The 15,584-nt window shown below is 42.1% G+C and overlaps 1 protein-coding gene across 3 annotated transcripts in view; it reads left to right on the top strand.

Annotated features, from left to right (window-relative positions):
- The window catches only part of LOC309415166 (E3 SUMO-protein ligase PIAS2), a gene marked incomplete at both ends in the record, with an annotated part of 30,458 nt that overhangs the window by 13,027 nt on the left and 1,847 nt on the right, over nt 1-15,584 (top strand). For 2 of the 3 annotated variants that reach the window (XM_082012603.1, XM_082012604.1), the window contains 10 exons: nt 160-210; nt 337-427; nt 5,031-5,165; nt 8,160-8,265; nt 8,879-8,952; nt 9,839-9,999; nt 10,587-10,720; nt 11,166-11,337; nt 13,577-13,716; nt 15,523-15,560. In XM_082012603.1, the coding sequence (XP_081868729.1) occupies nt 160-210; nt 337-427; nt 5,031-5,165; nt 8,160-8,265; nt 8,879-8,952; nt 9,839-9,999; nt 10,587-10,720; nt 11,166-11,337; nt 13,577-13,716; nt 15,523-15,560 (1,102 nt within the window). Of the gene's footprint in view, nt 1-159; nt 211-336; nt 428-5,030; nt 5,166-8,159; nt 8,266-8,878; nt 8,953-9,838; nt 10,000-10,586; nt 10,721-11,165; nt 11,338-13,576; nt 13,724-14,763; nt 14,796-15,522; nt 15,561-15,584 lie in introns of all 3 variants that reach the window. The other variant, XM_082012602.1, reaches the window with a different exon arrangement.

Below are 15,584 nucleotides of genomic sequence, written 5' to 3' on the forward strand. Positions count from 1 at the left end.
GAGGTGCCGCTCGTAAGACTTGTTCATAGCTCCATAAAAGAAAAATAAAGACCAGAATTTAGTGATGTTGGGGCAGGCGTGCCAGTTCTTTCTGCATGACTGGAATATGAGGTCTGCTGGCTAAATGAGTACTTCTCTTTTTCTTTCTTTCTGTCACAGGGACTTCTTACCAGGGGGCAGGAGAGATTACACAGTCCAAGTTCAGCTAAGGTACTTTTCTCATAGTGTTCTCTTATAACTTCTTAATTGACTAACGTAACATAAGTCTAGAGGTTTGTGGGGACATGTGAATGTGATGACACTTGAAAATGATACTTTCTTTTTTTGGGGATATAGGTTATGCCTAGCAGAGACCAGCTGCCCTCAAGAAGATAATTACCCTAACAGTTTGTGTATTAAAGTAAATGGGAAGCTGTTTCCATTGCCGGTAAGCTTGTTTGTACGTATTTGTGGCTTCTCTGTGACTTGCAGTGTGTGTGGTGGCTTTTTTTATTGTTAGCTTGCTAAAATGGTCAAGCTGTTTATTGTTACCACTTAAACTTCTGTAGTTACTACTGTTAGGCATATGGTCTGTGTGAGATAACATGATGAACAGTAGTCATGGCTACAGCCACTGCATGGATTAATTGTGTTTTAGCCACCTATAGCAAACCTCATCAATTGCAGTTCACACAACAAAACATGTCAAAACCAAACTGATGTCTGCATGGGGAATCTTCCTCATAGGTATTTAAATTGAGGTTATTTGACTTGATCGGTAGCAGCCCTCGCTGTTTGGGCTATCTGTATTTGTGATTGCCTTGAGTTTCTTGTTATGAGGAAATGGTTTCACTTTCTCGTGTACAAGTTTGTATGCTGCTCTGCATCTGTCCGATTAGAGCAGAATTCATTGTGGGGATGAAGAACAAACACAGGGTTCCTAGCATTTGCTGATGCTGAAACAGAATCACAGAATCATTAAGGTTGGAAAAGACCTTCAAGATCATCAAGTCCAACCATCAGCCCAACACCACCATGCCCATTAAACCATGTCCCGAAGTGCCATGTCCACATGTTTTTTGAACATTTCTAGTGATGGTGATTCCACCACCTCCCTGGGCAGCCTGTTCCAATGCTTGACCACTCTCTCAGTAAAGAAATTCTTCCTCATATCCAATCTAAACCTCCTCTGGCGCAACTTGAGGCCATTTCCTCTCGTCCTATTGCCAGTTGCTTGGGAGAAGAGACCAACCTCCACCTCACCACAACCCCCTTTCAGGTACTTGTAGAGAGCGATAAGGTCTCCCCTCAGCCTCAGTAGTGTTGGCAGTCATACGCTTTATTGGTGTCTGATGTTGCAAAAGTTAGTATGTAGGCAGGGTCACCTCAAGGCTTGAATATATACCAAACGGGAAAAGCACACTCATTCTTGAAAAAACCTCTGTCATGGGTATCTCTGTGCAGTAGAACAGAGAGAAACTCTTATGCAACCCATTCTGAAATAGTTCTGGAAGCTATAGAAGGTGGAAAAAGTAGCAGTACAGATGTTTTCTTCAGCAGTGGGTTTGGAAAAACGCTGTGTGGAGAGAGGAGGTGTGAAGTCTCTTTTTCAGAATGTTTGTCACCTTCTTGGTGTGTCAGATGTGTGTCAGATGTGTTGTCCTGTACCCTCCCTCCTGCCATATGCAACCATGACTGATTTTCTTTTTTGCCTCTACTCAGCTTAGAAGCTACTTTCTAGCTTCTCTTTAACCCCCTACTTCTTTAACCATCACTGTTCTTCTATCTGTCTCCAGTACGTGAGAAGACTTCTTTCATATGTTTTCTGGTTGCTATTTTCTGCAAATGCCAGTTATGTTCTCTGTGACAAACTTGATGATTTTCTCCCTTTTTCTGCAGATTGTCTTCCTTTCTTTAAGCAACCCACCAAAAAGAATTGAGTCTGTTCTCTTGTGGACATCAGTATCTGCTGACTCTCAGTCTTGCTAATACTGTTTATGTCCTACTATGTTGTGTTATGCTATACATTTTGTGTGTAACATGTCACAGTTGTAGCAAAAATTGTTTGTAATCTGGGATTATTGCATTGCTTTAACTCTTAAATCCTGTACATTCTTTTTGCACGTTGTAAGACGATTCTTTAATCTGTTCAGCAGAAACTTGAGGTGAGGAAGTGAATAAATGACTAGTGTCTTGGCAAATTCCTTTCTTTTCCTTCAGTATGAGCTGAATGACAAATGTCATCTCAGTCTGAATGTTCCTGCAAACATTTTTGTTGATTTGGTCACTGTCTGTATCCCTCTGGTGGTTCCTTTCTGTTGTAGGAGATAACTTCTTTGCCTCAAAGACCACTATTGTCCAACTCAGTAGTGTTGGTATTTAGGTAATTAATCAGTGATGTCAGCCTCTATTGCCAACTTGTACAATTTTTAAGTGAGTACTGTTCAGTCTTTTCCTGGTACTAGCCGTTGATGCCTCTGCAGATGTTCTGTAAATTATTCTTGGTTTTATATCTCTTTGGCTGCAGTCCTTACCAGAGAAATGCCACCAGTGTGCCAGTACTGCTTCAGGTTGTGCTAACTCGTGTTAACGCGGTGTTTTCGTATAATCCTACAAGTATCTGTCTCCCCCTCGTATAGGGTTGGTTCTGACTTAAAAGGAGTAAATGTAGAGCCTTGCATGCTGGGCTGGTATCTTGGCAAGTAGCAAGGATTTTATACGTAATGCACTGCAGCAGGTGGCTCTCCTCTTGACTTCTCTTGTAGGCAAGACAAAATGCAGAAGTCCAAAAGGTAATTTGCTTTTCTCAGGGGATCTCCATAGACCACTGCAGGCCTCTTTCAAAGGACAAAATCAAATGTCAGGGCAGGTTGGAAATAGCCAGATAGAAGAGCAATCCCGCTTTCTGTTGACAGATTTCCTGGCTATAGCAGATTCCACCTGCTTTGACTATTATGGTTCTCGCAAGAAGCGTGGAAGACTTAAAGACCCAAATAATCTTGGCAGTTGCTAGCCACTAGAATTGGCAGCCTGCCTAAACAGTGCTAGACCATGCTGGTTGTGATAGGCAAGCAGTGCTCTTTACCTAAGTCCTGGAAGGGTAGGAAGGGAAGGTTTTAGTGTTCTAAGGAGTACAAGGTTGAATCTGATCACAAGGTCATTCCTCTGTGGAAGGAAACATCAAAAGCGTGATTGAAATGAAGCATGTGTGCTGCAGAGTTTGTCTCTAAAAAAGAAAGAAAAGTTGTGAAATAGAAAAGAACTTGCATCTTTGCTCTCTTTAAAGCAAGGCAGCTTCATTTTAGGTTGGATGCCAGCAGGATTATTGTGGCTGGTACAGTACGTGTGGAAATACTCTCTGAAATATTGCAGGGGTAGTGTGTTTGTCCACATAAGCTCATCATAAAGTCACCATAGTAAAGAAAGGCCTAATAAGGTAAAGCAATTAGGATATATACTCTATAAATGACTGCAGCTGTTATGTCTGATTAAAGAAATGGCAAATAATTCATTCTTTTAAATGTGAAGTTGTCAGCAGTCCCCATCCATCTGCTGCCTCTCTGTTCTGTGATAAAGCACACATGGTAAGGTTCCTGGTAGTGAGTGGGTCACTCATCTATGGCGAGAACCATTTTAGAGAGAGCTCTTCAGCTCTGGCCTGGCAGATCTGCCTGTAGAAGCTCTGAGTCTCTCTTCTGTCAGTGCAAGCAAGAGTCCTGTGTGCAATTAAGGGCAGTGGTGAGGCAGAGCCAGGGCTTGGTAGTCTGGTGAAACATACGGACTAGTAGTAGAGCTGCTTTACAAACCTAGGAAATGATGTGACAACTATCGAGTCCTCCCTGGATTAGAGGCAGTGATTATCCTATGGTATACTTGGCTAGAGAGTGGAAGAGGCTGTTTACTTCTGTTTTTTATTTTCAGACTTGACGTCTTTCAAAGTAGCTCTTTTCCCAAGCACTAGGCTGTGAATGTGTGTATTTCTCTGGGTTTAAAAAAAAAAAAGTGTGTTTTTTCGAGCATATCCTTTCTGGGAGAGTTTCTTGTATAGAAAAACACTGTCTTGAACTAAATGAAATCTGGCAGACAGTTCTGTGCAAAACAGAGGGCTGCAATCTCTTACTGGCATCCTTTGGTGCAGGATGAGTTTGAGATGAGTGGACTGCAGGCTGTCTGCATGAGCTCAAAACAGATTTTCAGAGTTCCTATTACGGACTGGCTTCGTAGTGACAGACGCAGGGTGAGATGAATAAGCTGCAGTTAGGCCGTGTGCTCCTTCATCTAGCACAAGTACTTTCTGCTCATGATATGCCGGAGAGTGTGTGCTTGCCTAGAAGCAAAAGGGAACCTGATGGCTCCTGATTCAATTCACAAATATCAGCAATAAAACTACAGAGAAAAGCTGTCCAGGTTATGAAATTCTTCCTCAATGCTGAGCAAACAATCTAGTTTATTTTGTTTCTGGAGACAGCTGTGAAGCCGATTAGCTCTTAAATTCAGATGATATTCCATGTACAGCCCTTCTTCAGGGGCCTTGGCAGAGTACAGATGACAACCTGTCGCTAACGGGGCTAGGTGTAGTTGATGCGAGGCAAAGCAGACGCTAAGGAGATACGGAGCTCTTGGAACAAGACTTTATTGTTTCTTAAATAGAATCAGTGAAGTGTTTTCTGGGTGTGAAACACTGAATTAACTCTTCATGACTTGCTGTGTTTGTCACTAAGGCTGTGTCCTTGCGATGTTCCACTTTCTTTCAGTGCGGTGGGGGAAAAAAAGGACAAAGCATCAACATTACTTTTTGCTCTTCCAGTGAACTTACTCACACCAAAACCGTGCTCTCCCACCTTTTCAGCACTTCTGTAAAACCACTTTAAAACAAAAAATGCTTTAAAATTGTGGTAAACTTATGGTATTAGACTGTCAAAGACTGATATTTCTCAGAGTACGTGTTGAATTTAGTCTCCAGCAGGTTTACCTGCTTCCCATAGATCTGTTTAACAAGTCTGTTTCAGCAGGTTTCAGAGTAACACTTTCCTTGTCTTTTCTTCCCATAGGGATATGCTCCGCCACCGAAAAATGGAATTGAACAGAAGCGACCTGGGCGCCCTTTGAATATAACATCTCTAGTTAGGTTGTCATCAGCAGTGCCAAATCAGATTTCCATTTCCTGGGCTTCTGAAATTGGAAAGGTAAACTGTATGTTCTGTAGGGTGTGGAAAGTTTGTCTAAATAACCTCATCGAACATTCCTTTTCCCCTGCTGCCTGGTGTTGCTGGCAAGGCATACACCAGCAAGTGTTTAATATTACGTGGCTGAACTTATTATCAGTGCCAGGAAACAAAGCTTGCTGTAGAAGTATGGTAGTTTACAGTAACATATGTAAGATTTGCATACAGATGGCAAAGACTTCCTTATAGAATTCACATTATTTCACATTAGAAAGCCTGCTGTTAGGGGTTATGCCTGAAATAACCTTTTATGCCTGAAATGTGTGTCAAAAAGAACAAAATCTTTTTGTGGTGTAAATAGTACAGAACGGGTCAGGCATGACAAAATAATAGAAGGGAAACCTACTTTCTTCCTTGTAGCCTGATGGTGTGAAAAAGGAAATTATGTAGCCATCTATTAGGTCCTTTCCAACCCAAACTGTTCTATGATTCTATATTCTAAGGCATGTTTCTCAGTGTCTGTTGGAGCTGTCCATTGGAGAAGGCTTTTTAAACTGACCAGATGTGCCAAGGCCGTGGGAGTGGAAACATGCACTTGTGTTTGATGTTTTTGTGTTTTCTAACCAAATAATACTAAGTAGTTTTACAAAAGCAATTTTTACTTCATAGGAAGAACTGGTTAATGGATATTTCTGTGTCTACTCTTTTGAGATTTCTTTTTTTTTAACATGAAAATGGCCTCTCTATGACTTGATTTAAAATCGTACTTCCAAATAAACCAAAACGGGTGGAATTTCCAGCTCGGAAAGCTCTCAGATGGCACGTTGCTGGGAAGAGTTTGCTGGGGAGGTGTCAAGCTGCTGGAGTCAGCTGTTTCTGGGCTTGATGGATCTCAGATATGCTTGGTTGGACCATACTGGTGTGGTGTGTGTTGGTAATGCAGGATATCTAAGTGTTTTCTTACAAATGAAGAGTATTCTGGAAATTGAGGTGACCTGGGGGAGCAGAGACTCAATGTGGGGAATGGTGGAGAACTTGGGGGGGGGGGGCGGCGGGGCACGGAAGGAAAATTGAAGCCTCTTTGTAATGTAATTCTCAACTTCATGGGAAGCTGCAGTGGGGGAAAAGCATCCTGGACTTCAGGTGGCAGGAGATAAAGGGGGTGGTGACTGAAATGTGATATCTCTTGCTTTCTAGTGCCTGCAGTCATTAATGGTAGTTGAAAAGGAATTAGCTTTTAAAATGGCCATGCGGCTGTTTAGAAATTCCCCTACAGATTTACTAAGGAAAGAAGGGGAGAGTGTGAGGAATTTTTGAATTCTTCCCAGGTTTAAATAGCTGTTGCAGCAGCCCTTTCGGTTGTTGGTAAGTGAAGAACTACTTATTCCTCTATCCATGACTAGTTGTGCAAATCCTTCTGGATTTGATTATCAAAGTAGCTCACCTGTTACTTTTTTCTTCAAAATCAAAATCTGTGGACCAGAGACACCACGTGTTTCAGAGGGGGACTCCAGTATAAGCTTTTGTACACTAATTAAAAGTTAAACACATTGGAGAGAAAGCTAATGTTTAGAAGATAAATGAAGGGCAGTGCTGACAGCAAAGTTTGGTTTTTGTTTCTTCTTTTCTAAAACAGAAGTGGGAGGGAAGATCTAAGCTGTTGCTTCCCAATCATAAAGCACAAGAATCTTGAAATGACTGCAGTGTTGTGTGGTCTTGGCCTCTCCTGCTGACCCCTGCTTTCCTCCTCCCCGGTATCTGCCAAAACATACTCTCCTGGAAGCAGATGAATTGGAGGTTGTGCCAGCATTTCCCCCTTGCCCTGAAAGGCATAGTGGGTGGTTTGGTTTAAGGTTGGTGCTCAGAACTCACAGGGCAGCCGTTGCTGTTCATTCTCTAAATAAGACCCTTGGGGATGGTGTGGAGTGTCAGCGGGCCGACATGGTAAGGGCTTAGTGGCATCTACTTGACTGATAGTGGAGGGCTTCTGAGCAAGGGAGGCATTAATCCCACAGGGGTGGTCAGACCTGAGCCTATAGAATTCTTTGTGTAGGCAATAAACAGTGCAATGTATCATCATTCTTTAAGGAAAAAAAAATACTCCATTTTTCTTAGTGGTTTCTCATGCATTTAGATAACTTTATCTGCTCATCTAGGTAAGAGCTGGCTTTCCTATAGGTAGTAAGGGAGGAGCAGGGCAGTAGGTGTTCTTGTTTAAAATTCTTGTGTAGTACCCAGACAGTATAGGAGCTATAAGAAGGTGGCTGGCAGGGAATGGAAATAAGAGATGGCAGGCTGTGTGTGTTATACAGATGAACCCATTATTATTCTGCAGTAGTGGGACTTGCAGAATTTTCTCTTCATTAGTGACCTTGAAGAGAGAGTGAACACTGGACAAAAGCTGGCAAGTGGTGTGAGTTAGGGAAGAGTAGTAAATGCTAGGGGAATGTGGCCAGCCTCAAAGGAGTGGATGTGGTGTAATGAGGCTTTGCGTAAAAGTGCAGAGCAAGCGAAAGAAAAGGTACAGAGAAACTGGTGCAGCTCTGTGCTATCTGAAGGTGTAGTGTTTGCACCTGAGGCCATTCATCTTTTCTTTTGTCATGTGATTGTCTTTGAACTCCCTGCTACCAGATTGACACTGGGGAAAAAAGGGAAGGATTTAGGAGACAAATGTGAGATGTTCTTAAAGACTGCATATATGAGAAGGTGTGTCACCAGTGTGTCATCTTTCCAAGAAAAGAGCCCAGACTGTCTCTTGGTTGTGGAGTTAGTCTTCTTAGTTAAGTCCCAACTGGAGTAGAACAGTGGGACTTGATTGGCAGGAGAATTCTGGCAGAGTATCAGACTCTTTCACAGTAATGAAGTCGTCCATCAATGCTTCCCATCACTATTAAGCAAAAAATCGGCATGTTTTTGTTTTTACTGTATGCTACAACTACTGTAAATAGTAATCTGTTGTCACTGTGGAAGTGCTGTATGAAATCAATATGTAATCTTTAATGTCTCTTTTTGCAGAATTACTCCATGTCTGTGTATCTCGTTCGTCAGCTCACTTCAGCTATGCTTTTGCAGAGGTTAAAAATGAAAGGTATCAGAAACCCTGATCATTCCAGAGCACTAAGTAAGTCAAATTAATTTGCCTGTCTGAACTTTTTGAGGGTGGTTGGTGGCTCTTTAAAATTAGAATAGGTAATACTTAGGGGATTTGCACCATTTTGAAAGGAAAGTCCATGCCCAGAGTATTAGAAGTTCCCTTTGCTGTTGCTGAGGCATTGTGTACTTTTTGAGCGAGCATCCTTGCACGCTGGTAGGGAGCACACCTAGAGATCCCATCTGAAATGTTCTGATGGGAATGCCATGAGCACCACTTACTGTGGTGGGCTGTGAGGTGCAGGTAGATGTCCTAAATCTCTTCACTTGCATGTGATGTTGATTGTCTTTGTACCTCACTCACGATTATTTTTATTTCTCTCTTCGCATGTTAGGTTGAGTTTGCTCCACTAAACCATTGTGATTGTTAGTGCACCTGCTGCACATCAAACAATCTTGTGATGCATAGTGTTTGCCAGTTGCTTGTAAATAGTGAAACTATTGTTGTTTGATACTGCTATGAACTAGTTTCCTAGATACTTAATTTTTTTAGGCAGCTGGCAATAAAGTACATGTACTGAAGAATCAAGATTAGCATTTTAAATAATGGTGTCTGTGTATAACATCTTGATTTATTTTAATAGTTAAAGAAAAACTAACCGCAGATCCTGACAGTGAGATCGCCACCACCAGTCTGCGGGTATCTCTGATGTGTCCTGTAAGTATGGCTGGAAATGACCATATACAGATTTGTATTTTTCATCCTTAGTGCAGAGTTGGCTGCTTTTAAAAGGCCCCGCTTTAGAAACTTCACTGGCTTTTGTTACATACTGATTCATTAATAGAAAGTAGTGGGGAGAAGGGTGCATCTATGAGTACCTGATTGTAGCAGCATTCAACCAACTTAGAATTGTGACTGCCTCGGTTGTAACGCTGTCAGAATAAGTTGCTGCTCCTGTGTGTACCTTTAGAAGGAGTAATGGCATATATTGAGGTGTTGAGACTAATTGGGCAGGGTGACAGAATAATTAAGGGATACAGTGATAAATAAAACCTCATATCTCCTCATCTTGATGGTACTGCTTGTACTGACAGCTATGATAACAAACAAAAAAATATGAATGCTCTGTAACAAGGTAACGCTGCCTTGGAGTTTCTCTTCCTAGGTAGAAACTGGCCTGGTGTTTTGAGACTGGTCTGTTAAGCTAAATGTTAAAATGAGTATTACGCCATTCGAGTCAACATAACTGGAGCTCACAAAAAACCCTTGAAATATTTGGCTAAAAGAAAATGATAAAAGCAGGTATTTCAGTAGGTCTTCTAACAAAAATAAAATCCTAGAAATAACATAGCTGCAGGTCCATGAGAAATGTTTCTGACTGTTTTTTCAACTCAGTGAAGACTTTGAGGATGGCTTTATTGTTCCTTCAGGTGCCCTGTAGGTGCTTTGATAGGGTGGATTTGCCTGCAGTGACCTCAGGGCAGGGCACCTCTGTAGTGAGAGGAGACAGTTACTTCACCGACTGCCTCCAATTTCATTGTTAGCCATCCAGGCCTGCTTCACTGTCTTCTGTTCTGACACTCTTTAAATGCATCTCCTGCAGCTGGGAAAAATGAGACTGACAATCCCATGCCGGGCTGTTACTTGCACACACTTGCAATGTTTTGATGCTGCTCTTTATCTTCAAATGAATGAAAAGAAGCCGACCTGGATCTGCCCTGTCTGTGACAAAAAGGCAGCTTATGAGAGCCTAATATTAGATGGGTAAGAGACTGGGTTTGGGATTACACAATTACTTAAAATTTTTCATGATGTACTTGATAGCTACTTTTGTGACTTGACGTTTAGCCATTTCATACTGCTTTCTTTGTCAAAATACTTTAGACTGGGAGGAACCATTAGACTCTTAGTTTCTATTCCCATGTAATGAGCTACGTAAGTTTATCTCCTTACCACATCATCAAACTCTTGAGCCTCAGTATATTTCCTCTGGAGAAATCCAAATGTGACATCTAAGGATAGGTCTCCCTTTTACATGACCCTGTCTCTGAAGCTTTTAACTTAAAATTTAAACTCTAACTCATGAATGAGTGTCAAACTTCATTCAAAGGATGACGATTTCTGCTTCCGTATGGAAATCTGAGTTGCAGTAATGTTGGAGTGGAATATGGGTAGGTTGGGATACTCCTTTTAGGTTTCAATGTCTGCAAAGGCTGTAGTTACAGGCTTTCAGGTAGGATGAACTAGGGAGAGAGCACATGCAATGGGTCCAAGGTGATTATATTAGCTTTTTAACTGTGTCTCCTTTTCACTTGTAATCAAAAATGAAACCACTCAACTTTATTTTGCAGGCTCTTCATGGAAATCCTTAATGAATGTTCAGATGTGGATGAGATCAAATTCCAAGAAGATGGCTCCTGGTGCCCCATGAGGCCAAAGAAAGAAGCTGTGAAAGTCTCAAGTCCCCAGTGCACCAAAATAGAAAGTACGCACATCTGGGTACTAGTTGCAAACCAACAAAGTCTTGGAGATGTAGCCGTAGCTTGGATAATGTGTATGGATGTTGATGTTTGGTCTGTGGAGAGCTTAATACTTATAACCTTCTTGCCATTTAAACTAAAAAGAAAGGGTTGTATCTCGAGAAGTGTGCATTTTGGGGCTTTGTCTTTGCTCTCTGTAATAGCAGTTAAGAAAACGAAAGGTTGCTCTTGTTTTAGGTCCTTAAACTGATAAGTGAAGATTAAAGCTTGTGCTTTAATAGTCTCAACATGATACAGAATACTAATAAAATAGTTCCTGGGCCATAACATCCTCTGTAGTGGCCTGGAAGATGAGCTAAACCAGGATTTGAGTTCCTGGTTCTGTTGCAAATAGAAACTGCTGATGTCAACAGCCTTTAAAAACCAGCAATATCTTATTTTCTTGCCTAGGTTCCACTGTTGTTAGCAAACCGTGTTCTGTGACGGTGGCCAATGAGGTAAACAAGAAGAAAGTTGACGTTATTGACCTGACAATAGAAAGTTCCTCTGATGAAGAGGAAGATCCTCCTGCCAAAAGGAAGTGCATATTTATGTCTGAAACACAAGGAAGCCCAACCAAAGGGTTTGTCAATTTTAAAGTTAGTTGTTATTCTGTAATGTCTCAGATAAACTGATGTGTAGACAAATGGACTTGTAATCTCTCTTCAGGATCCAGCTCCACACTTCCAGAGGAGAATTTCTAGGCCTCTCCTTGCAGAAGGTTGTATTGATACAGTACCTTTGTACAGGCAAAACACTATTAAATAGTTTTACATCTCTCAAAAGACTTGCGCTGACTGTTGCTGTGTTTGCAGGGATATTTCTCCATAGAAAAGGAAGCTGATTAAGCTAATGGACAGGATTCTCCTGAAGAAGCAGATTATGCCAAGTGGAGAAGCTTTATGCATTCTTGCTAAGTTAGTGTCACCTCAAAGGCTTTTCTCTCACTGTCTGTTACACTCTATCTGACCTGCTCTGGTGCCCAGGAAAAGCTAGGCTGCGTTGCGTGTTTCATCCGTCCTGTCAGTCTTGGAAGGGAGCTGCTTTGCTGTTTTGAATCAAGACAAGCTCTTCCTCTGTGTCTCTGTTAAATTCTGGAATGTCTTGGACACTATCGTTGGCCATGGTTATGGGTCAGTCCTGCACCTTGGTTAGCACAACCGACGACTTCCCAAGTTCTCTGTCAACTGCTCCATCTTTGTAGTCATGCCTGACTTCAGCGGCAGGCTTAACCAGCTTTACTGTTGTGCCACCTTCTGTCTGTCCCACCGTGTGCAACTCTGCTGCTGTTACTGTTTGTGGCTTCCATAAAGTTCTTGCTCTCAGCCTGTAGGGCACAGGAGACCTGCAGTGAGAGAGGGGCACTGGTTAGGCTCACCAGCAGTCACTGCTCCACGAGGCAATTCCAAGCATCAGCTTTTAGCAATGGCTTATTAGTTAATGTTGCCATGTGTGAGTAGTGTTGTCTGTGTCAGCGTAGTGGCTTGTCTTACACTAAAATAACGGTAATAAAAACAAACACTCTCTGTTTTGCCCACTCTTGAAGTAATGAGGTGGTGTACAGTGTCTCTAGTTCACAGGGATGTGTGGTCTTTGAGCAAATAGTTGTTCATCTCAAAGAACTCTCAGCAGTGATACTGAAATGCTGTTGCTTCTTGTGAGGATCATGGAGGAGTCCTTCTGCAAGAGACTCTGTTTCTTATTATTTTATAAGAGATGTATTTGTAGCTATTTTTTCTTAGTGAAGTTTCAGAAGACTTCCTTCCATGCTCCTGTGTTTTGTCTGATACGGCTTTCTGCAACTCTAATTGCAGAAGGACCGAGTTTTCTTGTCTATCTGTGACCAATGTATTTTCCCTACTGTTTGGGTATGGAAATAGCATGTTTGCATTCTTCAAATCCAGCCAGGCACTTGCAGAACAGCTTATTTCCCATGAACAATGTTGCCTGAATGCAAACTGTGGGGTGTCTTCCTATAGGCAGAAGCAACATAGGCTGAAGTGTAAGAGGTGGTTAGAGACAGGAGGGTCTGAAATCCAAGCTTCTGAAATCAGAAGTAGCATAAATGCACCAATGCAGCAGTCTGGGGAGGAGGATGTGAGTGGATAATGCTCATGGCTGGCAGGCTGAAGGGAGCTATGCAGAGCAGCTGGGAGCGGGAATCTGGGTGTTTCCAGCTGACATGGAGTTTGTGAAATAATTTATGCATGTGGCTGGTGCCTGAAGGCCACTTTAACAGTGCCGTGAAGTAATCGGGCGGAAGGTGGGGATGCAGGAGGGTTTTAACTGGTTATATGCTCCTGGAGAGCTGAACTTAGCTTGGGCTCACGCTGTGAGTAAAGATGGGCTTGATGTTTAACTTCCACGTGTGTAATCTGTGCTCCAGGGGCTGGATAATGGTCAGCCGTGCCCTCAGCGTGGCAGGTTAGCACCAAGGAACAGTTATGTGGAGAAATTGAAACGAGCGCTCTCCTCCTGGCTCTGGCTACCTGCACGTCCCTCCCAGGGTTGCTCCACAGATACAGATTTCCACTTCTGTCTCTGAATGGTAGACTGTTATAAATGACTCCAGCACTGTACTTTGTTTTAATGCCAACTTGCTCTTATGTCACAGCTGCTGTTGAGAGCCAAGATACGGTCATGTTATTATGAAGACTGTTATGAAAGAGGAAATTAGAGTGGAATACTGTGTAGTGAGTAGCCACGCTATAGTTGTGTTGTAACATAAGTGACCTTGTGAATGAGAGTGCACAGTGGTGCATAACTTCTCTTCTGTAACTAACGGCCAGGTTGTTTGTAATTTCCCATGCTGTTTAAAACAGGGTTCTCATGTATCAGCCATCTACTGTCAGAGTGCCGAGCGTGACAACCGTTGATGCTGCTGCTATTCCTCCTTCATTAACAGACTACCCAGTACCATTCCATCACCCACCAATATCCAGTATTTCATCAGACTTGCCAGGTAGGTGGTGGCTGTTTTTTAATGCGTATTCTGACAGCCTTGTTAATTTGCGGGGTGGGTAAAAATTGGAGAATTGATTTTTTTTTTTTTTTTTTTAAATGGAGTAAGACTTATATGCAGTATTGCACAGATGTGATGGCTAGACAAATCCAGTGCAGGCCGTCTTTCCCGTTTCAGATTGCACTTTGCAACAGTGATGTGAAAAGCACTGCTTCTGGGGTACAGATTGGCGCTTTGGAACGGCAGCCAGAAATGCTTCTTGCTGTATTCAGTTAGACTTCGTGTAAACATCCAGTTGTTACGTGTTTGTAGATAGGAGGGAGAGTAGCTGCTTATTTAAGTTACAGACGAGTGATGCCACTGACTCACCCCAGCCCTAGACATAGAGATACTCTGCTAGCTGATTCTAGTGGTGCTCTGTCTAGACTGTATGAAAAAAGGTTAAGGTGAGCTACAATATGTAAGCTGACCTCTATTGACTTTCTTTACCTAGACATACCCTAAATGCCTATGATGTATTCTTCAACACTGCTGCTAAATATCAGACAAAAGGTGGGGATACTGATTGTTTTCTATCCTGGCTCCTTGAACAGAACACTGTGTGTAGGGACTCTGGGGGTTCTCTTTGCCAGCTGTAACGAACCCAGAGCCCAGGAAATGGTGACTTGCGGTGAAAGGTGTCACACTGGCCTCCTATACTTCCCTCTCTCCCTTCCATTGCCTGTCTCCATTTCTCCCCTGCAACATCTCTGGGTTTTTTCCTCTTCTTTCAGCACCAGTTTGGCAATGGGATGGATATCATTCCCCTTGTTTCTCTGTCCATTTTGGTTCCCTTACTGCTCCCTCCCTCCACTTCTCCCTTGTTAAGAAATCAGTTTGTCTTCCCAAATTGGATAGGAGAGTAAGCTGAGAGAATGGAAGCCTAGAACTGTTGTCCATCTCTATCCACTGAAGTTCTAGACTGTGCAAGAACAAAATAAGCTGTCAATTCTGGAAAAGCAGCTTGAGTTTAAATCTCCTTCAAACTTTTTCTCTAATGGAGAAGAGGAGAGATGCTGCTGGCCAGAACAGATTTGGAGGTGAGGGAGGGAGTAAGTTTACCATTTCTTTCTGTTGACATAGCAGACACAAGGCCAATATTTAGAAGCAAAACAAAAAAGGCTGTAATTTCTCATTGGTTTCATAATTTTAAACATCTTGCCCCTAAATGCTTACACGCTAACAGTGTATAAGATGGACGCTAGTTGTCACTGCTCTTAGAGGATATACGTTGAACTACTTGTAGTTTCCTCTTCTTCATTCCTTTTATCTGTCTAGACACAAAACGGGGATGATATTAAAAATGTTTCCTTATTGGCTGCCCGTGGGTGGAGGAAGAGACCTGCTGCTTGTTTTTGGACTTGTGCATGTTGTGACTTTACTTCATTCCAGCATCTTTAATGTGATGACACTCTTCATGTCCCAGTTTGGCCAAGTCAGGTACAATATGCAGTGAAACTTGCATTATGAACCAACAGCTCCAAATGGCAACCTCCATCTAAGCAACCACATTGAACCACCCTGCAATATCCTGTGAATAATACATCATTATGTCATTCTCATTCTTAAAAAGAGCCACATGTACTTGATAACTCGTTTTGCTGCTGCCTGAAGTAGTCATTGAGAGTGGTGTCACAGTGGTATATTCCATTTAGAAACTGTAACAATTACAAAATCTGTTCTATGACCACAAAAAAAGTTCCTTAAATTTGTTGTGTATGAATAAGAGAGACACTCATCAATTTATTATCCTTCTCTTCTTCCTAGGTCTGGATTTTCTTTCACTAATCCCAGTTGATTCACAGGTATGTTTCTGAACTGCTATGGGG

Source organism: Phaethon aethereus (genome assembly GCF_964289735.1).
Source record: "Phaethon aethereus genome assembly, chromosome: W".
Taxonomy (NCBI): domain Eukaryota; kingdom Metazoa; phylum Chordata; class Aves; order Phaethontiformes; family Phaethontidae; genus Phaethon; species Phaethon aethereus.